General features: G+C 49.5%; 2 protein-coding genes across 6 annotated transcripts; both read left to right on the forward strand.

Annotated features, from left to right (window-relative positions):
• Positions 1-234: 234 nt before the first annotated feature.
• Positions 235-21,309, forward strand: HOGA1 (4-hydroxy-2-oxoglutarate aldolase 1). Of its 5 annotated transcripts, none has more exons than XM_033425709.2 (7): positions 235-842; positions 11,327-11,409; positions 11,600-11,803; positions 12,285-12,419; positions 12,678-12,774; positions 14,490-14,623; positions 20,343-21,309. In XM_033425709.2, the coding sequence occupies exons 1-7, from the start codon at positions 632-634 to the stop codon at positions 20,490-20,492; spliced, it is 1,014 nt and encodes a 337-aa protein (XP_033281600.1). In that variant the 5' UTR covers positions 235-631; the 3' UTR covers positions 20,493-21,309. The 5 variants fall into 5 exon arrangements, with proteins under 5 accessions (XP_033281600.1, XP_033281602.1, XP_033281601.1 ...); XM_033425711.2 differs by having other exon boundaries at positions 239-842; positions 11,345-11,409; XM_033425710.2 differs by having other exon boundaries at positions 241-842; positions 11,327-11,473; positions 11,676-11,803.
• Positions 850-11,211, forward strand: C14H10orf62 (chromosome 14 C10orf62 homolog). The gene has a single exon (XM_033425708.2). It carries the CDS (start codon positions 4,104-4,106, stop codon positions 5,142-5,144), a length of 1,041 nt encoding a protein of 346 aa, XP_033281599.1. The 5' UTR covers positions 850-4,103; the 3' UTR covers positions 5,145-11,211.
• Positions 21,310-22,397: the final 1,088 nt, after the last annotated feature.

Raw genomic sequence — 22,397 nt, forward strand, 5'->3', positions numbered from 1 at the left:
TTTGCTTCTTTTCTGCCACCCCACTTCCCAGTCCCAAAGTGGATCAGCTTCCCAGGGCACTTGTCCTGGGGTCCCCTCCTGGTGACAGCTGTCCTGTGGGGTTGTGCGTGACCAGCACGGGCCTGTCACGTGGCAGGCTTGGTGGGAGGAGCTTGGCAGGGGAGTGGGGCAGTGGCGGCAGATCACAGTTCTCATCCAGCCAGCCCCGCCTCCCACAGGGAAGGGCCGGCTCAGCCAATCGGCTCCGCCAAGCTCTCAACTGCCACGCGGAAGAGGGGAAGCCAGCCTGGCTCCTGGCTTTGGGGCTGGCAATTGTGGGAGGAGGGCCGGGCCCCACTGGAGGCACCCTTTTGTGTAAGGACCCAAGGAACCAGTCCTCCGTCTGGCCACAGGGACACTGGGTTGTGGCATTTCTCCAGCTGCTCCCCAGGGGGAGGGAAGACCTCCCTGGAGCCAACAGGCCTAGCCTCTGACCCTGGAAACACCCAGCCCAGGCCTGCCTGAGAGCCAACAAGTCAGGGGGCAGCAAATTTTTAACCAGACACATAGATCATTAACTGGGGTAGGAAGGAGTCCAAATTCAGCATCCTTCGGGGGCAGAGACCAGCTGGGCTTTGAGCCTCCTGTGGAGATGCTGGGCCCCCGAGTCTGGTCCTCTGTGAGGCAGGGGCTGAGCAGGGCCTTGTCCAGCACCGTGGGGGGCTGGGCCTCAGGGGAGGGGAGGAAGGTGGACATCTCAGGCATCTACCCCCCTGTGACCACCCCCTTCACTGCCACGGCCGAGGTGGACTATGGGAAACTGGAGGAGAATCTGCACAAACTGGGCACCTTTCCCTTCCGAGGTAAGCGGGGTCTGTCCGCTGTGGGAGTTGGGGAGATGTGAATGACCCTGGTCTCCTCAGCCAGCAACCAGAGGAGGGTACACAGGCTCTTTCGAGCTGCTCTTGGTCAGTCGGGTACCCTGGGAGTCATTTTATTATGGGAGAGGAACAGGGGGCATTGGTCTGGAGTCAGGAGCCAGGCAGGAATCTTGGGTTGTGATCTTGGGTTGAATCTCCTCTTGGGTTGGCCTGTGATCTTGGGTTGAATCTCCTCTGCCTCAGTTTCCCCAGCTGTAAACTGTTGAAGTTCTTAGCCCAGCGTTATTGTGAGGATGAAACTAGATCATGGGTGTGAAAGCCTTTGTCAACCAGCCACTCTGTGCAGATGTGAGGGCAGCGGGGTGTCACGTGGCAGCCCCGCCAGCGGGCTCATCTCCCTCAAAGCCTTGTTTGCACACTCTCTTCCGGGCAAAGCCTCCCTCGGCCAAATTAATTCCTGTCCTGGATCCTCTGACTCAGTTCCCCTGTTACACATGGGCCTCCCCTCTCTGAGATCAGAGACCAGATCATATTTGTGACACTCAACATACAACACAGCCACAGGCACGATAAATGAAGATAAAAGAAGCGGCAAATTCTGCCCGTCCTGCCCTGCCCACCCTCATCCATCACCCGTGACAGTTCCCTGAGGCAGTGCTCTCAATAGCCCTATTTCACAGACTGGGAAGCTGGGGCTCAGAGTGACGAGATCACTTGCCCAAGGTCACTCAGCTAATACGTGGCTGAGCTGGGATTTGAACTCAGGTCTGACTGCACAGCCATGCTCGGTTTCACTCCACTGCACTGACTGATGAGCCGCTAGGTCAGATTCTAATAAACAGACCCTGATGGGCACCAACTTGGGAATGGAGTGGTTCCGACTGGGGTAATGCAGTGGAGCAGTTGGGAACGTGCACTCTTGATTCAAACCACAGCTCGGCCACTGACTTAGCTGTGAGATCTCTCTAAAGCTCAGTTTCTCCATCTGACACGTGGGAGTAATAATGGCCACATCATAGGAGGGTGGGGAGAAGAATCTGAGAGAATGCAAGTGAAAGCATGCTGTAAATTGTGAAGGGTATGTACATGAGAAGGTGTGGATTCCAGTGATAACGATGATTAGAATGACAGTGTGATCGCCACTGCGGGCAGAGCCGCGTTGTGACAGTGCCCGCTGGCATGACTGAGACCCCATTCGTATCTCAGTGCTGAGGCGATGTGAACCTTCCCTAGCGGCCAGTGAATGCCCTGTGGACGTCCACACTGAGCAGTGACACAAACTCTAAGTACATTTCTGCTGGGGCTCAGCTCATTGGAGCCTGAAGGTTTGGGCTGAGGCCCGGATCTCTTGAGGCAAAGTGAGAAGCTCCTTGAATCTCTAAACGAAGACTCTGCTTCACCTCCCGGGTTCAAGGACACCCTAGTGCAGGGGGTGGGGAGGGTAGACTTTGCATCCAGTGTCTGCCTGCGCCCCAGGCTCTTCTCTGGACCCTTCCTTCCCCCTCCCCACAACTCACTGCTGCAGTGGGGACAGGGGTGCCTAGGAGCACAGGCTGCAGAGGGTTTGGCAGGCTGGCCATTGGTAAACTACGCAGGCACCAGCTCCCACCTCAGCTCTCTCTTGCCCCCGCACATGGGGGAGCGGGGCATTGTGTAGAAGAGCCCAACACCCGGAGTTAGAAGGCCTGTAGGAGTTCTAGTTCTGCTAGTTACGGCGACCTTGGAAAAATCACTGAACCTCTGATCCGGCTTCCTCATTTTAGAATGGCAACCGGGCCACAGCATTCAACACAGTCCTCCCAAGGAACCCAAACCCGAGGTCCTGGCACAGATAACACCGGGCCATAGGGCCCAGTCACAGCTCCCAGGATGCAGCCGGGTTGCCTGGGAAGGGAGCAGTGAGCCACTCTAGCGCGAAAATCTATGTCTCTCTTGCTGGATCCTCACCCCCTTTTGCAGCCCAAACTCAGGGGCAGGGGAGGGAACCATCATGTATCACATTGCCAGGGCCTCCTGCAATGAGTTAAAGGTCCTCCAAAGAGGAGATGGGAACCTGCCCTTGATGAATTAGTGAAGAGTTAAGAGATTCTTCTGAAAGGCATTGCCTGAAACTGTGCAGCTCTATTTATTACTTACTTATTTTTTTTCAGCATAGTTAATTTGTACTAATTATTTGAATAAAGAGTATTCTTTTTAAATAAAACTTATAACCGGAGACCAGAGGGAAGGGTTTTTGCAGAAGGGCCATTGGTCCCTGAACTCACACCCACAAACAACCTCAGAGATGAACTTTGAATTGTTATTTCCAAATGAGGTTAGTGGATGACCCCAGAGTTACTCCAGCAGGATCAGGGAGGTGATTTTTCCCAGAAAAGCTTAAGCTTCTGTCTTATTCCCTTATTATGAAGGGAAGACTATGGTTTCTCGTGATAAGGTATAATATTTTGTGTATATTAAAGCCATTAGTTCGTTAAATAAAATATTTTGTTTAAAATATCACAATTTTTATAACCCTATTTGGCATTGAGAAATGTGTCATACGCCTCTGGGAGTGGCCCAGGCCTGTGTCTGCCCTGAGAGGCCCTGGGTATAATTTGGGATTGACGGTCACACTCTCAGTTGTCTGTACCCACAGAGAGCCTGGCCAGCTGGCCCACCCACTCATAACCTGAACTCTGCCCACTTACAGGGGAGTTGGGGGCAAATTCTGGGTTTGCAGGTGCATTAAGGCAAGAGGTAGCAGCCCCCATCCTGAAACGGCCCCAGGGATCTGGGACGGGCTGAAGTCTCCTGTCCTGCGTATTCTGCCTTCTCAGCCTACTGCTTGTCTTCCCCCCAATTGTGACCTCATGTTACTCCAGAATGAGCTCCTTTCTGGACCCCTTTGGCTTCCGGACCCTCTCTGTTATGGGGCTGGGGGCTGTAAGTGGGGATGGAATGCACTGAGCTGGCAGTGGGGTTCGGCCCTTCATGGAGGGAGACACTAGCCTTAGGCAGCCAGGAATGGATGCCAGCCCAGCCAAGGGGGTCTTTCAACCATGGCCAGCTTGACCCAGCAGCTTCTGCCCCTTGGGTGCCATCAGATGGGGAGGAAGAGAAACCAAAGACTGGACGATAAGAAGGCCTGACTTGCAGAACAGGTCACAAGCAGGAGGCAGAAGGGACTCAGAATTGGGGAAGCTACCCTTCCACTGACCTTGGGGACAGCTGTCAGGGTGGGAGAAAGGTCCCAGGCCTTAGCCCATGCCTGTCAGACTAGACATAAAGGATCCTGTGACCTCTCCCCGCCCCGCCCCTCAACCACCTTCCTCACAATGGGGTTCATTGCTGAGGTGGGAGGGGCAGCCTAGGGAGGGCACAGCGTGGGGCCTGCCTGCCAGACAACCTCGGGGAGCCTGTCCTTTCAAGCATGAGCCATACCATCTGGGCTCCCCGACTCCCAGTGTGCTCTTAGCTCTGCCCGCCTGGCGTGGGGTCCTGGAGACCTTCTTGGAGCTCATCCAGCAACCATCACGCAGGGTGGTGCTGGGGACCGCCCTCTTACTCGGAGGTGGAGCCCTCATGTTGTGGATGCAGAGGAAGAGGAGAAGGAAGATAGATTCTGAGACTGCACAAGACGAGCAGGAGCCACCAGAAAGCGACAAAGCAAGGAAGGAGAGCTGGATCAAATCGCACTTCAGCTGTCTTTCCGAAGAGAAGCTGGCTGCCGGCAGCAGCCCCACCTGCAGCCACAGCGCCGGGGCCTGCAGCAGCGGTGCTGCTGCCCAGCCTGAGAGCGGCAGCGGGGAGGCCAGCACCATGATTCCTGTGGACACCTTCACCACGAGGCAAGGAGAAGAGGGCACTGCTCTTCACCGGGAGCCCTTGACCAGCAAGCAGAGGATGTCTGGGACCTCAGTGACCAAAGAGACCCACGAGGAGTCTGGGAAATCCTCGTCCACAGATGAGGCCATGTGGGCCGCCGTGGCTGCCTGTACCGAGGAGATTGACACCAAGGGGCAGCAGCTGGCTATCTCCATGTTGCAGCGTGCCATGGCTTGCCAGAACTCAGGCCACCTGGAGTCCAAGGACATCAGCCAGGAGGAGCTGAAGGCCCTCGAGGAGGTGGAGATGAAGCTGAAAGGGAATTTCCTCACCCAGCAGGAAACCACCACAGCTGGTGCCAACCACATGCACACCTTCCATAGCCATGGCCACCAGGGTTATCCAAGCCACCCGAGCCACCCGTGCCACAGCCCGCCGAACAGCAGCCACCAGGCCTACCAGCCCTTTAAAGCCACCTAACCACAGATGGAGATGCCCCTTCCCCCCACAGGGCTAGCACACAATCACAGGCATCCTATGTGGTCCGTCTCTCCGATGGGGCAAACTATGTGGCCCAGATGCTGCTTAAATCCCTGCTTCGTCAGGCCCTCACAGGGGTCCCGGGTCCCTTGGATTCTGTGAGCGGAGTCTGCCACTGATGGCCCCTGATGGAGGGAGAGCTGGGGGGAATTGAAGCAGCTGAGACAGACTCGCAGGCCACGGAAGACCCAGCAAGAGACGATGCGCGAGGCAGATCCCAGGAGCAGCTGAGAGCACCATGCTGATGCCAGCTGCCTGGAACTGAGCCAATAAAGCCTTGTATACCCTCACTCTGGGTCTGAGGGCTTTGTGGCCAGCCCCAGGTCTGGGCGGGCCTCTGGGGAGAGGGTTCCTCCTCCCACAGTCCTCTTCATGTGGGCTGATTCGAGACTCCATAATTCGGCCTCCCGGGTCTCAGTTTCTGGGCGTGGGGAATCTCCAGGGGGCTCAACTGCCACCGACCTGCTGCTACCAAGGAAGGAGGGAGCAGCTGGGAGTTGGGAGGAGTGGGGAGAGACAGGCTTTGAGAAGCCAGGAAGTAAGCAGGGGTGGGATGTAGGTCACCCTGTGTACTACCGCCCTCTCCCTGCCCGCACTGGGATCCGTGTTGGTGCCTCCCCACCGCCTACCTTCAGAGCTACCGTGCCATATGCTCTCTCCTTGTTCATGCTACTCTTGCTGGGGCTGCCTCTGTTGCAGTACTGCTAAACTGTAGTAGGATTAGTACTACCAGTAGCTCTGCCCACCTTTTTTTGAGTGTTTAGTATATGCCATGTTCTGTGTTGTGTTACGGCACAGCCCCATGAGGAGGGTATTATGTTATCTCCATTTTGTAGTGAGGCTCAGAGGTGTAATTTTCCTGAGACAGCCTAGACAGTAAGTGATGTTGCTGGGGTCAGAGCCCAGCTTGGCCTAACTCCAAAGCCCGTACCCCGAACCCCTGCCCTGTGCTACCCCCGAGTCCGATGTCCACCATCCCCCAGTGGGCCTATCTCTCTTATACTTATCCCTGTCCTCTTCCCACATGTCCTGACACTCGCTGTGCCCTCCGGCAAGCCTGGGACTCTCCTTGCCTCCTCTTCCTGGGTTTCACAAAGCCATTTCTGGAGCAAGCAGTGACCCCCAGGTAGGCAGTTAACGGGAGGCAGCTGTCTCCCCCATGAAACTTGAGAGGAGTCAGCTACATGGCACTGTCTAACCTCCAGTGTCTCCTTTACGTAGAAATTTCTTACCATTTGCATCTATTATGGATTTACCAGTGGTTCCCAACCTGTGGGCCTCCAACTCCAGGAAGAAGGTGCCGAGAATCATTGCAAAGGATGGTTAAATCTGTAAACACCCTAAATGTTGTCATTTGATTTTATGGAGCATAGTTGGGAGTATTTGAATATTTTTGACATTACTAGTAAGTGACTTTATATAAATGTTGATATGTGTGTGTGTGTGTGTGTGTGTGTGTATTTAAAGTACTTCATAATAGGGACTTCCCTGGCGGTCCAGTGGTTGAGACTCCACGCTTCCACTGCAGGGGGCGCTGGTAAGATCCCTGGTTGGGGAACTAGGATACCCCATGCTGCACAGCGCAGCCAAAAAAAAAAAAAAAAAACTTCATAATAAAAATCTTAGTTGGAAAAAAATAGGGTCAATCATACTGGAAAATGTTGGAAGCTGCTAATTAGATGGAAGGCGAGAGTAGTGAGGTTTGGCTTCTGCAAGTGACTGTTAAAATGCATAAAATGCATGCATTTATCTGGAAGACCTTAAATCCCTTATTAAAAACTTATTACATAAAATTTCAGATTAGCTAATTATGACTTTGGAATCTTAACTTTTAAAAAGTTTCAAACTGGCAAAATTCAAATAAAGTGTGTAGTTAGCATTGTACCAATGTTAAGTCTTTGGTTCTGATCATTGTACTCTAGTTAGGTAAGATGTTGTCATTAGTAGGGGGCTGGGGGAGGGATGTATGGAAATGCCCTGTACCATTTTTGCAACTTTCCTGTAAATTGGAAAGTAGTTCAAATTAAAATTCAAAAAAGTTTTCAGGCAATTTAGTTAAGAGGGATATCAAAGTTTTATTACAGTTGTGTTGCAAGGAAAATAGCTTCTAAGCAGCCAACTCAAGTATATACTCTTGGAAAGGATATTTTTATAAGAAAAGAGAATGGTTAAATCATTGTTAGACTAGATAGAAAGAAGAGAGGTTAACAGTCACTAGACTCTTGTCTTAGAGTCTGCTGGGAGAGTGGCTGGTTTCCCAGGCCAAGGCTTAATTCCATTGAAGCTCATTAGGAAATTGCTTAAGCATTTCATCAGGAACTTTCATTTCTTCCTAGTGGGAGGTTATGAATTACATCATGCAAAAAAGTTCTGCCTTAGACCAGGTTTGGGACAATTTTTCTTTTATGCAACAAATTATCAACGCACATGTCAACAGGCAGTGTGCTGGGTGTCACGAAGGAGGCCAAAATGAGGACACCATCTTTGATCTTGATGCTTCTAGACAAGGTAGGGCAAGTGCTGGGCAAGGACAACATGCTATGGAGCACAAGGGAGAGGGGGATTAAGGAAAGGCTTCGTGGTTCTTGCAGCATCTGAGGGGCTGCAACTAGGGAGGTGTTCTGGGCAGAGAGAAAGGTACAGGAGCAAAGGTGTAGAGGCAGGATGATGGCAGTGTGTCTGGGGACCCTGACAGTCAGTTTGGCTGGAGGGGAACATTTAGAGATAGGCAAAAGGGAGGAGGAAAAGCCCGAAAAGTGACTCCAAAGCCTCAAGGCAAAGAGAACTTAAGAGACTGTCCCATCCAATTTCCTCATTTCACAGCAGAGGCCAGTTTGAGAAATTTTGTCAAGTCCCAACAGGTGGGGGTCGGGCAGATTGAAGGGTTCTGAGGATCTCTGTGCACTTTTGAGTAGGCAGCAGGGAAGGACAAGGAATAGGTAATGGAAGTTCAGAGGAGAGATGTCCAGTGAAGGCTTGATCCCAGGAAGACTTCTCAGAGGAGGTGGCAATGATGATGGGCCAAGGGGCATAACACTGACTGGGGATACTACTTACATAAAAGAGACTGTGATTCCTTTTGGCCACAGTAAATCACGCTGTTGCTTGTGTGTCCTCAGCCCCCACCTACTCCCCTCACCAAGCCTTTCTGGCTCCCCAGAGCAGCCAGAATAACCATGGGGGCAAGGGAGAGAAGCTTCTGAAATGAGTCTCTTTCCTCTTAGAGCTGGAGGGGGTCTGAGAGGTTCCTGAGTGCAGCCTCCCGTCCCACACCAGCCATCCTCCCCCTCCTCAGACTGAAAGTTGCCACCCTCCTGATTTAAGGCTTGAGCACTCCTCTGACTAATATAATGATTACAGCTAACATATTGAATGCCAGGTTCTAGCTATTCCAAGCACTTTACAAATAGTATCTCATTGAAACTTCACAAGTCTTGAAAAGGGGCACCAATATTACCCCCATTTTTCAGTTGGGGAAGCTGAGGTTTGGTTAAACCATTTGCCCAAGGGCTCAGAGCTGGCGAGGGGCCACATTGGGAGTTAAACCCGGGCTCTGACAACCCTACTGTGCTGCTCCCTGCTTCCCCACCGCTCACTTTCCTCACTCCCCACCCATCTGGAACCCCGGCCTTTTCCTCTCCTTTAGCCCCACCTCTACACCATGGTGGCACATTAGGCCTGAAACTGGACATCTGGTCAAGGAGAAGGAGGGGGTTCTTGGCAGTATCAGTTCACAGACTTCAAAGTGCTTTCTTTCTCCTACATTTTCTCATTTGAGCCTTTAAGACAGCCCTATCAGGTAGGATTGAAGTGACTTTATTGTCGTCCCAAAGAAAAGGAAATGGGGTCTCAGAGAGCGCTGTGACTTGCCCAGTAGCCAGAGGGACTGGAGTCCAGCGCTTGCCTGACGCTATCACACTTCCCCTCCCCCAGCCTGGCATCTCTTCCTTCTTGGGAGTCAGGCCCGGGTCGGATGCTCCCTTAAATGAAATGAGGAGAAGCCACTAGGAGTCTTGAGCACAGGGGGAGCTCAAGACCCAGCTATCCTGCTGTTTAGGCCAAGTCCAACTGTGGGGACTGGAGGCTTCTGGAACTGACCACCAGAATGAAAGGGGACTTGGGAGTGAGTGACTGTGTCTGGAGACATGTCTGAAGCAAGAAGCCCCCTTCAAGGGGGCTGGCAGGAAATGTTGCGGAGGCAGTGGCAAGAGCTTGTTCTCTAAATTCTTAGCCAGAGGGTGCTGGTCCAATCGTGGCTGGATTGGAGCCCTCTCTGGGGTTGGCAACTCTGCAAGTGGGGTGATGCACTGGGAAATCACTGTGGCCTTATGGAGCAAGACAGAAGGAGGCTCCCACCATAGGCCCCTAGCCTGACATGGAGGAATTGATCCTGAGGAGGCAATGCAACAGAAGCCAAAATCTGTTTGCCTCAAGATGTTCCCTGCGATGTTACCAAGGCAAAAACTGGGGGAAATATGCTAAGTATCCAGTGAGCTCTTCTGGCAACCCACTCAGTGGACTTTAACGGTAGAGTGAACAGCACAGAGAGAGGTTTGTGGTGTAACGTTGTCTCCGCATCACACTGTGTCCCCTTAAGGATGACTCATAGGAACAACCTCTCTTTGTCCCAGTGCCAGGAAACGCTGTGTTTCTCCAGGACAGCTGCTTTGCTTTATCTTGATTTCTACATATCTGTCAGCTGACCACGTTTCCCTTTTAGCTTTGACTGTCGGGAAGCTCCAAGTCAAATTTCTGGCCCATCAGAACTGTACGGCAGGGATTCTGTATACCAACATTGCCCCTGGCTTTCTTTTCTTTCCTTCCTCCCAAACGGTCTTCTATTTATTAATACTCTTCGTTTATTGTATGCTGTATTTAAGAAAAAAAATTGAAATGGAATGGAGAGGAGAAAGAACAGGAACGAGAAAGTAAAACGAAAAAAGCTGAGAGGAAAATGGTTTAACATTCCGTTTAGATTCAGCTGAAGAGCATCAATTCTACTGGTCTCTCATGGATATAAAAGTGTTGACACCTTTAACTGGTAAAGTTAGAAATCTCACAGATGATGGTTAAAAAAGGAAAATGCAAAATAAAATAATGAGATGTGGGCTTCCCTGGTGGCGCAGTGGTTGGGAGTCCACCGGCCGATGCAGGGGATGTGGGTTCGTGCCCCGGTCCGGGAGGATCCCACGTGCCGCAGAGCGGCTGGGCCCGTGAGCCATGGCCGCTGAGCCTGCGCGTCCGGAGCCTGTGCTCCACAACGGGAGAGGCCACAACAGTGAGAGGCCCGCGTACCGCAAAAAAATAAAAAAATAATGAGACATCATTTTCCACCCAGAAAATTGGCAAAAATTAGTTCTGACAATACTCAGTATTGGTGTGGATGAGCACTAGCATTTTTTTCTATGTGCTGCTGGGGCATGAACTGGCTAATTAGAATTTTCGCACGTGAAGGTGCATTTACACGCGACTCAGCCTTTACACGCCTAAGTATCTAAACTGAGAGAAACTTTTAAACGTGTTTGTTTCAGCATTGTCTGTAATAGCAAAATTAGGATGTATTCTAAATGTCATCAAAGGGAGAATGAAAAGTAAATTGTGGTCTAACTTCACAAGAGAATATTATACAGCAATGAAAGTGAATGAATCAGAGCTCCCTGTACTGCTGTGGCCAAGGTGCAAAGCACAATGGTGAGCAAAAACGGCAAACTGCAGAATGTTATGTGTGATTCCATTTCTATAATGTTTTAAATGGCAAAACCCATCTTATAGATTGTTTATGGGTCCAGATGTATGTTTTAAGGGTATAAAGACATGAATGGGAACAATAACCACTTGAGACACGCCAGAGGTGAGGAAGAGGACGGTGACGGGGTGGGGGCAGGTGTTGTGGGTGCTGGGTACACCGATGTGGATTCTATCATTAACTATTCTTTGTGGCATGCCTAAAATATCTCATTAAAACAAAGAAAAATAGTGTGAACACTGTCACGGCAACTGGGTAGCACGCTCTGCCTGCATCAGGACTGGGGAGGAAATGTGTGATAAACTGTGGTGTCGGGGAGGTAGGAGCCTGGGTGAGCATAAGTCCAACATCCGCTTTTTCACAAGCACGTGGGAAGGTGTTGCCTCTCTTGCAGGCTTCGTGGTCCAGGGCTCCAACGGCGAGTTCCCCTTCCTGACCAGCAGTGAGCGCCTGGAGGTGGTGAGCCGCGTGCGCCAGGCCCTGCCCAGGGACAAGCTCCTGCTAGCCGGCTCCGGCTGCGAGTGTGAGGCCTTAATGCCCCGGCCCTGGCGGTAGCTGCTGGGGGCGGGGGCGGGCTCCCTGACCCGGGGCTGGGTCCGGTCTAGCGCTTGCTCTGTCTCTTCTGCTCTGCGCCCCTTGCTTGCCTCAGGGTCCCAGCCCAGTCCTCTGCCTCCTGCCCTCGCCCACCGCGGCCTGTAGGGAAGACTTCCTCCTTCCTCCTGCAGCCACTCAGGCCACGGTGGAGATGACGGTGAGCATGGCCCAGGTCGGGGCTGACGCCGCCATGGTGGTGACTCCTTGCTACTATCACGGCCGCATGAACAGCGCCGCCCTCATTCACCACTACACCAAGGTGGGTGTGAGGGGTGGGTGTGGGCTTGAGGTCTGGGGCCAAGAGGAAGCTGGGTGAGGCAGAGATACTGCTTGGGGAGGGGAGGGGAGATGAGAGAAGCTGGGAGCAGAGTGGTGAGCCTACTTCCCATGAATGGCAGCTTTGGGAAAGGGGAGGGATGCCACCAGGTACCAGCTGTGTGACAGTGGGTGACTGACCTAACCAAGCTGTATTGCTGTTTCCTCCCCTCCCAAATGGGAGGAATAATGGAATTTTCCTCCAGGGTGGTTGTGAGGACTAAATCCAATCAAAACATAAAGGACTTAGAACTGTGCCTGGCACACAGAAAGCACTCCTAAGTGTTAGCCAGGACTAGTGCTTGCAATCAGGGTGACTTCTAGCCCAGCAGGTGGGCCAGTCCAGGTAGCCCTGCAGAGACCCAAGCCTGGACCGCCTCAGGCCTGGGGCAGCTGCCCTCTCCTCTCTTCTCTGTGCCCCTCAGGTTGCCGACCTGTCTCCAATTCCTGTGGTGCTCTACAGTGTCCCAGCCAACACGGGGCTGGACCTGCCTGTGGATGCGGTGGTCACGCTTTCCCAGCACCCGAATATCGTGGGCATCAAGGACAGCGGTGGTGATGTGAGTGGCAGCAGCTCTCGGCTGGGACGCCCTCCTCCTCTTCTCTTTTGCTACCAACTTCCGGGCAGCTCTGGGACCCGCTTCAGTCCGGGGCTCCTGTGTGGGTTCCCTCTGTCCTGTGGGCTCTCTGGGGTTCATTTGAACTTTGAGGCATCTCTCTGGGACCTGGGCTCTCATTCTCCCACACTTGCCCAGCCCCCATCCAGGCTGGTGGCAGAGCTTGTGGGCCCAGCTCTCACACCAGGTTTGCCATTACAGGTGACCAGGATCGGGCTGATTGTTCACAAGACCAGGAGGCAGGATTTCCAGGTGTTGGCTGGATCGGCTGGCTTCCTGCTGGCCAGCTATGCCGTGGGTAGGCCTCTCACTGCTCTCAAACTGTGATGCGTGACCAAGATATACGCAGGCAGCTGGGTTCTGCTGGGAGAGATGGTGAGGGCCAGGACTGGGTGTAGAGGGGGCCTTTGCCAGCCTGCCTGCTCAGAAACCTCAGAGGTCTGGCACACTGCTTACTTATCTGAATAGTGGGTGCTTGTGGGTGACCTTGTTGGGCAGAGGAGGGTGGCCGAGTACAATCCCTGGCCTGTAGGGGGGATGCCTACAGTTTGCTCGAAGTCTCAAGCTCCCTGCTTAGGTGACAAACGTAGCTCCTTTAATCTCACCTTGTAAATCATTCTCTGAGGGAAGAGGCCTTGGGGCCCTTCCCACTAGTCTGGGGGTGCATTTTCCTCTCTCCGTGGGTCCAGGCCAGAATGAATTGTCAGGCCTGCGGGGTTGGGCTGGGGGTCTTCAGCTGCCTGATCAGACTCTGTTCCAGTCCAGGAGCCTAGGAATGTCACCATTAGACCAACTGCTCTTATCTGCTTGGGGTCAAGGTCCTTGGGTTCAGACTGGATTTGAGCCATGGAGCGGAGGGAAGCCTCTGCTCCCTTCAGCTGAAGCCCCAGTGAGTGTAGATTTGAGTTACTTTTCCAACGATGCAGGGGAAAATGCTGGTTCCTATTCTCTCTTGTCTCTGCAGACTTTGACTTGTAGTATAGGTCCTGTGTAGCTCCCCTCTGCCTTGTCACAGTCTCTAAAGGGGAGAGTAGAAGGGACCCATTTATGCTTCATTCCTGAGAGTGTGGTAGATGGAAATATCACAGGCTCTGGAAGTTGGGGATCTGAGCTGGAATCTGAGCTCTGCCATTTATTCACTGAGAACCAACAGGGCAAAGTACATGACCTTTCTGGGCCTAGTTTCTACTCTGCAAAGCAGGGAGGTGTTATGAGGGTTAGAGAGCATTGGCCCTATGTCTGCCATAGTGCTCGGCACATAGTAGGTTTTCAATAAATGGCATCTGTATTAGCTCATTCGAGCTATATTAGCATTAGCTTGAAATGCCTACTCTCTCTCCAGTCTTGAGGCCACTCTGCTTTGAGTCACCCCTAACTAGCTTTGGAATCACACTCACAGGCTGGCAGAAGCGGCAGGAACCTCTGAGATCACAGCCAGCCCGTTTTCATTGCCCACATGAGAACAAAGAGAACTGGAGAGGGTTGATAACTTGTCCAAGTTCATGCAGCCAGTGGGAGGAAATGCCGGGTCTCCTGCCTCTGTCTAGTGCTCTTTCCCCTCCCCTAACCTCTCCCTCACTGCTGTCCCAGGCTGAATTCACTGCGGGGAATAAAATTTCAGTAGAGCAAAGGCTTCCCATCCACTCCATCCCCTTCCAGGGCTGATGAGTCAGGGAGCTATTGGAGGATCGTGGAGGTATCAACTGGCAGGTGGGACTCTACTCTGCAGGGGGTGGGGGGTGGAGGGAGGGGTGTGCAGGGAAGGAACTGTCCTTGAGTTAGCCTTCAGGCTCTGCTCCCTGCCCCTCAGCCTGTGGGAGTCTATTTTGAATATGCTGGAAATGTTCTCTCTGGAAATCTGTGAACTCACAGAGCGTGTCTCAGATATGGCTAACCAGTGGCCTAGAAATGCACAGCCTGTCTGCCCAGAACAAAGGGGTGCTGGGGACCAGGATTTGGAATTCTCTGCAGGCAGAGGCTCTGGCTGGTATTCTGCATCTTACTCTGTGGCAGGAGCTGTAGGGGGCGTGTGTGCCCTGGCCAATGTCCTGGGGGCTCAGGTGTGCCAGCTGGAGCGACTCTGCCTCACAGGGCAATGGGAAGATGCCCAGAAGCTGCAGCACCGCCTCATTGAGCCAAACACTGCGGTGAGTTCCCAGCCAATGGACCCAGAGTGGGGGTGGTCTGTGTCCTCATTGGAACAGGAGCCAGTGCTGGCACAGGGGTCCCCACTTGGTCTCTTCCCTTTCAGAAAGTCCTTTTAGAGAACATCCCAGTGTGGGAACTCTTTGTGCCTCCCCAGAAAATCTTGACTTCAGGAACAAAGTCGAACCACATTGGTTCTCAAACTTACGTGTGCATTAGAATTCATTTAGGGAGCTGGTTAAAATTCTACTCCTTTAGGCTCAGGAACAGTCATTGAGACAAGCATCCTGGATGATTGTGACATCAGGAATCTTGGAACCTTACTTAGAGATGCCCTGCCTAAAGAGAGGGAAACATGGGCCTTTATGTCAGCTTTATAAGGGGCCAGATCCTGAAAAATAGAATGATTGACAGTAATAAAGGAGTGGGAAGGCTGGAGGTATTCAGAGCGCAGCTTTCCCAGGAAAGTCCTGTCTTCAAATAATCCGTTCTGTAGTCAGACTGTGTACCCCAACTCTGCTGGGCAAGTCAAGGAGAAGAGGCAAGATGGAATGCTTGTCAATTGCAGGCAGTGCTGTGCTGAGCCATATTGGAGTCTGAGGCATAAAGAAAAACGTGTGTCCCTGGAGACATGTCTTTATTCATATTTTAAATTAAACTTTTAATTTTAGGATTATTGTAGATTCACGTGAAATTATAAGAAACAATACAGGGAGATCCCAGGTACCCATAACCCTGTTTCCCCCAATGGTAACATCTTAAAAAGCTGTAGCATGAAACTACAGCCAGGATTTTGACATGTATACAGTCAAGATACAGAATATTTCCAGCACCATGAGGATCCCTCGTGTTATCCTTTTAGAGCCACACCTACTCCTCTCCTGCCCCCACCCCCTCCTTAACCCCCGGCAATCACAAATATGTTCATGTTTTTATAATTTTATCCGTTCAAGACTGTTACATAAATGGAGTCAGATAGCCTATAACCTTTTTATTTCCTCTATGAGCAAATCTTTTTTTTTTTTTAGTCTGTAACCTTTTGAGCTTTGCTTTTTTCACTCAGCATAATTTTCTGGAGATTCATTCAGGCACATGTAAGCAATAGCTCCTTTTTATTGCTGCATAGTAGTTCATGGTGTGGCCATAAACAGCCTGTTTAACCATTCTCTTGGTGAAGGAAAGCTGGTTGTAAAGCTGCTATGTACATTTACGAACAGGTTTTTGTGTGACCATAAATTTTCATTTTTCTGGGATAAATACACAATTGGTGGGTCGTATGTTGTTTGCAAGTTTAGTGTTTTAAGAAACTGTTTTCCATAGTGAGTGTACCATATTGTATTTACACCAGTGTAAATGTATGCATGACCCAGTTTCTCTGCATCCTCACCAGCATTTGGTGTTGTGACTTTTTTTTTTTTTGCCATTCTGATAGGCATGTTGTGACATCTCGTGGTTTTAATTTACATTTTTCTGATGGCTAATGCTGTTGAACATCTTGTCATGTATTTATTTGCCATCTATATATCCTCTTAGATGAAATGTCTGTTTATGTCTCTTGACCATTTTCCAACTGGTTTTTTTTTTTTTTTTTTTTACTGTTGAGTTTTGGAAGTTCTTTATACCTTCTAGATACTAGTCCTTTGTCAAAAATGTGGTTTGCAAAGATTTTCTCCCAGTCTGTAGCTAGTCTCATCGTTCTCTTAACAGATCTTTTACAGAGCAAAAGTTTTTAATCTTGAGGAAGTCTAATTTATCAATATTTTCTTTTATGTTTATGCTTTTGATGCAAGTCTAAGAACTCTTTGCCTAGCACTAGATTGTAAAGTTTTTCTATTTTTTTCCTAAAAGTTTTATATTTTACAAGCCTGTGACCCATTTTGAGTTAATTTTTGTAAAACGTATGAGACTTAGATCAAGGTTCATTTTTTTTTTTCTGTTCTTTTTTGGCCTGTAGATATCCACTTGCTCCAGCACCATCTGCTGAAAAGATGGATCTTTCCTTTACTGAATTACTTTTGCACTTTTGTCAAAAATCAGTTGGGTGTATTTGTGTAGGTCTATTTCTGGATTCTCTATTCTCTCCATTGATCTATCCCTCTGCAGTACCATACAGACTTGATTATTGTAGGTGTGTAATAAATCTTAAAATCAGATTTTAAGATTTTAAGCTAGACTGATTCCTCCCACTTTGTTCTTTTTTTCCCCAAAAAATTGTTTTAACTAATCTAAATCCTTTGTCTTTCCATATAAATTTTAGAAAAATATTGTGTATGTCTACGAATACTTGCTGGAATTTTGATAGGAATTGTGTTAAACCTGTACACCAATTTGGGAACAATTGACATTTTTACTGTGTTGTCTTCAAATCCTTGAATATGGTTATGTCTCCATTTATGTAGACCTTCGTTGATTTATTTCATCAGCACTTTGCAGTTTTTGGCAAACCAGTCCTATACAAGTTTTGAGAGATTTACACCCAAGTGGCTCATATTTTTTGAGTGATTATAAATGATATTGTATTTTTAATTTCACTATTCATATGTTCATTGCTAGTATGTATAGAAACACAGTGGGTTTTTGCTTCTTTATGTTGTATCATATGACTTTGCTGAACTCACTTATGGGTTCTATGAGATTTTTTTCTATATTCCTTGGGATTTTCTACATAGACAATCATATCATCTACAAATAGGGGATGTTTTATTTCTTCCTTTCTGATCTGCATACCTTGTATTTCCTTTCTTGCCTTATTGCACTGGCTAGAACTTCCTGCACTATGTTGAATAAGAGTAGGGAGAGTGGACATCCTTGCCTTGTTTCTGATCTTAAAGAAAAGCATTCAGCCTTTCACTGTTAAGTGCAATGTTAGCTATAGGTTTCTGTAGATGCTCTTTTTCAAGTTGAGGAAGTTCTCCCTCATCCTAGTTTTCAGAGAGTATTTAAAAATCATGAATGGGTGTTTAATTTTTGTCAAATTTTTTCTGCATTGATTGATTTGACCATGTGATTTTTTTTCCTCTTTAGCCTGTTAATATGGTAAGTTACATTAATAATTTTCAAATATTGAACCAGACTTATATCCCTGGGATAAACCCCACTTGCACATGGTGTATAACTTTTTATATATTGCCAAATTCCATTTGTTAATATTTTATTAAGGGTTTTTCCTGCCTATATTCATGATAGATATTGGTATGTAGTCCTTTTTCTTTCTTCCTTCCTTCCTCCCCCCACCTCTTTCCTTCCTTCTTTCTTTTTCTTTCTCTCTCTCTCTCTCTTTCTTTCTTTCTTTCTTTCTTTCTTTCTTGTCTTTGTCTGATTTTGGTATCAGGGTAAAAATAGCTTCATTAATTGATTGGGAAGTGTTCCCTCCTCTTCTGTTTTCTGGAACAGGCTGTGAGAATTGATGTTAAGTCTTCTTTAAACACTAAAAAACAATTCTCCATTGAAACCATCTGGGCCTGGAGATTTCTTTTTTGGGAGTTTAGAAATAATAATGGCTCCACACTAGGCCTCTACAGATACCTCCGTAGCTGAAAGGGGTAGAAGTGCCTTCTTACTGCTACTCGTGTGGCCTCCACTGACATCTTTTTTTTTTTTTTTTTTTTTTTTGCGGTACGCGGGCCTCTCACTGTTGTGGCCTCTCTCGTTGTGGAGCACAGGCTCTGGACGCGCAGGCTCAGCAGCCATGGCTCATGGGCCTAGCCACTCCGCAGCATGTGGGATCTTCCCAGACCGGGGCACGAACCCGTGTCCCCTGCATCGGCAGGCGGACTCTCAACCACTGCGCCACCAGGGAAGCCCTTGCATTTTTTTTTTTAATATTGCATTAAATATTTGTCTTGTGACTGAGTTTTGCCTCTGAGGCAATAGTCCCAGACAGAGCCTGGAAATGTTTTCTTTGGGAAAGTGGTGGGAGGGCTCTAGATTTCCCTCACAGCTTATATCTTTACCTCAAAAGGACAGATTAACTCAGATTTAGAGAAAGGACAGCTGAGGAGGCAAGCACGAGTTTCCCTGGATGTGAAGGTTCTCCTGGGATAGGACGGGCTACAGATAGGGTGTAAGAATTGCAGAAATGAGGGCCTTTCAGCTGAGCCCCATCAGGGCCCAGGCTGTACTATACATTCGGACATTCCACTGGGGCGGGACTTCTTCTCTCCCACTCCCATCTGCCTGTGAGAGAGAAGGTCCCAGAACCTGCAGACCACCCGGATAGGAAGAGGAGGAGTTTCCAGGCCGCTTGAGGTCTGGCCTAAATAGTGGCATTTTTCTCATCCAATTCTTGTGACATGGGGTAGATGTTGTTACCTCCTAATTTGATAGATGAAGCAGCTTGGGCTGTCCTTTGGGAAGAGAGGATACTTGCTGCCTTCCCAGCCCTTGGCATGCCATCCTGCCTTACCCTTCACTCTGCGCCCCGTCCTGTGCCAACTCTGGGCACACACTCAGGAATGTCTGGAACACCTTTCTGCTGCCCGGGCTGTAGGCTCAGCCACCCCAAGAGCAGCTTGATGTCACCTTATTGCCCTGCCCTGCTCGAACACAATGTGCGTCCACTGCCCTCCCACCCAGCCGGCCTCCTGCCCAGGCTATATTTAGGATTTTCCCTGTTTTTTACCTCCAAAGTGTTCAACCCTTTCTCAGCATCTGAAGAGGGGCAAATCAGAGATCTTCAGACCCTTATGTGGAAGAAAGCTTTCCTCTAGGTACTTCTTGTTTCCATCGTCTTTCCCACCCTAGTCAGGTTTTGGGTGAAATGCTCAGGTTATTAGGACATGATGGGGGCCAGGTCTGGGAGGAGGCTTGCTAAAGTCTACTGGCCTCTAGTGGTGAATAGTTATTAGCCAGTCATTCATCAGTGGTTCCCAGCCTCTTTACCCCAAACAACCTCTTTTATTAGTTTTACCCTTCATGAAGCCCATATTTCTAAGGTTTTACTTCCCTCAAAATGAAACTTTATTAAGTAATAATTACTTTCTTAGTTTTTAGGTAGTCAAAGATTAATGTAACACTTCCCAACAGCATGAAACAACCCGTTGCTATGCTAAACACAGAGAAACTTGATTCTTCATTTTCTGTAAAACTCCATGCATGATTCTAAATTAGATCTCCCACTACAATGGAAAAGACTTTAGAGATCGTGTTATCCGGCCCCCTCGTGTTTTAGGCAAGTGAACTTGCTCAGAGATAAGTAAATGATACAAGGTTACAGAGTGAAACTTCTTCGGACAAGGATGCATTGTTTTCCCTGTGAGAGCATTTGGAGTTGGGGTCAGGGAGGAGCTATGGGTGCATGGGGAGGGACCCTGCTGCGGGGGCAGTAGAGGTCTGGGCTGTTCCGACTCTCCACTCCTGGTGTGCCCTGAGTCAGGTTCCAGGGAACTGGGCTGCAGACCCGTGAGTCTCTACCGCCCAGACCCACAGCGCTGCTGCTTTCTCCCAACCCAGTTTGAGGACCGAATGCCACTCTCCTCCCCGATGGGGCGGATTTCTCTCCTAAAGCCAAAGCAGGTGCCTTCCTTCATTCTAGGTTTTGGCATTGTGTGGTCTACTGCCGACCTGCCTTCTGGTGACCTACCCTGGGTGTCATAGATTTGGTAGTTAGTTTACCGGGAGGGAAGGGTGGGAACCCTAACTTTCTGCAAGTGACACATGTCTGGGTCCCAGATGTGTGTGCAGGGGACTCCCCAGTCTCCTCTAACAGGCCCTGCTCCTCAGGTGACCCGGCGCTTCGGGATCCCGGGGCTGAAGAAAACCATGGACTGGTTTGGCTACTATGGAGGCCCCTGCCGCGCCCCCTTGCAGGAGCTGAGCGCCGCCCAGGAGGAGGCGCTGCGCCTGGATTTCACCAGCAACGGCTGGCTCTGAGCGTGAGGACGGGACGGCCGGACCGTGCACATCCCAGCCTCTTGCCTTGCGGTAGCAGCCTGAAGAGGAACGCGGGGGGACGAGGGTTCAAGGCCCCTCTCCTTATTTCAGTCATCCAGGTAGCCTCTCTCCAGGCGCTGCCATGCACGCTCGTTTCCTGTTCTCCCGGCCCCGTGACCTCTCGCATTTGTATCCTGAACTCTGGGTCTCTAGAGACCTTCAGTCTGGGAAGGAGCAATGACTTACTTGTCTCTCTACTGTGCTTTTCTATCCCCTGAGACACGTGAACCAGGACCCAGAGGGGAAAGTCACGGGGGCAGTTGGGCACAGAAATGCCATGTTTTACTGAAAGGAAGACTGCTTAGACTTGGGGGGTACAAACCTGAGTCCAGTACAGTGCAGCAGGAAGCCAGGGTGACTCCTGAGAACCCAACTTCTGACTCCTTCCAGGGGAAGCAATAGGTTGGGAAACCTGATCAGAAAGGTGTCACTGGTCTTTCAAAGACACCCCCCCACCCCGCAAGCTGCATTCTAATCCTTTCCTAAACCTATTTTGATTGATCTCATATTGTCTCTAGCCTTGATCCCAACCATCACGTGCACCAGTGAGACAGCCCAGTGGCTTGCCAGAACTGGTAAATAATGACACCTGGTGGATAAATGTCCCATTCTAGAAGGCTATTCTAGCCAACCCAGGTCTGAAACATTAGGAAAGGGGACTTGGCCTGAGATAGGACCATCCTCTTGCCTATACACACTCTGCTTTTATTGTTAGGAACAATTACTTTGTTACTGCAATAAAATTGAATAAGTTAAATTAGTGTGGCTATGTACAGATTAACACTCCACTGCTATGCAGATCTTAGGTTTCCAGCCCAGATATCAAGAACCTTCCCAGAGGCAATTTAGCTCCCAAGGTCTGTGTTTTCCCAGCTCTGAGAGAGGCCCTAAGAATACTGAGCAAACATAACCATTAGATTATTGGAGGCCTAGGGAAAAAGTTATTGACGTTTTAAATGGTAGAGGTAAGAGGCAAATAGGTTCAAGTGAGATATTTAGAAACACTTAGCACATTCATTAAAAGGCTGCTTTCTCTAAAATGTTCAACCTTGGGAATTCCCTGGCGGTCCAGTGGTAGCAATCCGCGCTGTCACTTCCGAGGGCCTGCATTCAGTCCCTAGTCAGGGAATTAAGATCCCACAAGCAACGCGGCAAAAAAAAAAAAAAAAAAAAAAAAGTTTAACCTTATTCAGTGATATCTGACTAGTGGCAGAAAACCTGAGATGAATTTTTTAAAAACTACTCTCGTAAAAAATAAATAAATAAATAAAAACTACTCTCGTTTAAAAGAAAGGTAAACAGATCCTTGTTTAGGGCAAGGGCTAAAGGAGAGAATATAAAAGGTATCAATCTTCAGCAGAAACGGGGCATCTGGTTGGCACTGAAGCTTGGGGCTTAGCACCTGGGCTCTTCTCACAGGCAACTTCTGGAAGATCTGGGCTCAGAGGAGAATCAGGTTTAGGGATGGGGCAAAAAGTTGGGGCTAGGGAGGCAGCCCAGTATACTGGTGAAGAGCCCAGTCTCTGGGATTTCCATTCTTGGATTTGTACCTTAGTGTCTGCAAGACCTTAGAAAACTATTTAACTGCCCTGAACCTCATCTGTAATACAGGGATAATAATGGTACCTTCCTCTCAGGGCTTATAAGGTCATGCAAGTGAATGGGTTAGCATGGAAGGTGAATGTTCAGAGAAAGACTTGCCTGAGGTAACCCAACAGGTGTGACAATAAATGGTCTCAGGACTTGGGCACCCTGACTTTCAAGGTGATGAGGAATTCAGTGGAAAGTGCTTTGGAGTCAAAAAGTCCCAGATACAAATCCCACCCAGCTCTGCCACTTACTAGT

This window comes from Orcinus orca, chromosome 14 (assembly GCF_937001465.1).
Source record: "Orcinus orca chromosome 14, mOrcOrc1.1, whole genome shotgun sequence".
Lineage (NCBI taxonomy): Eukaryota > Metazoa > Chordata > Mammalia > Artiodactyla > Delphinidae > Orcinus > Orcinus orca.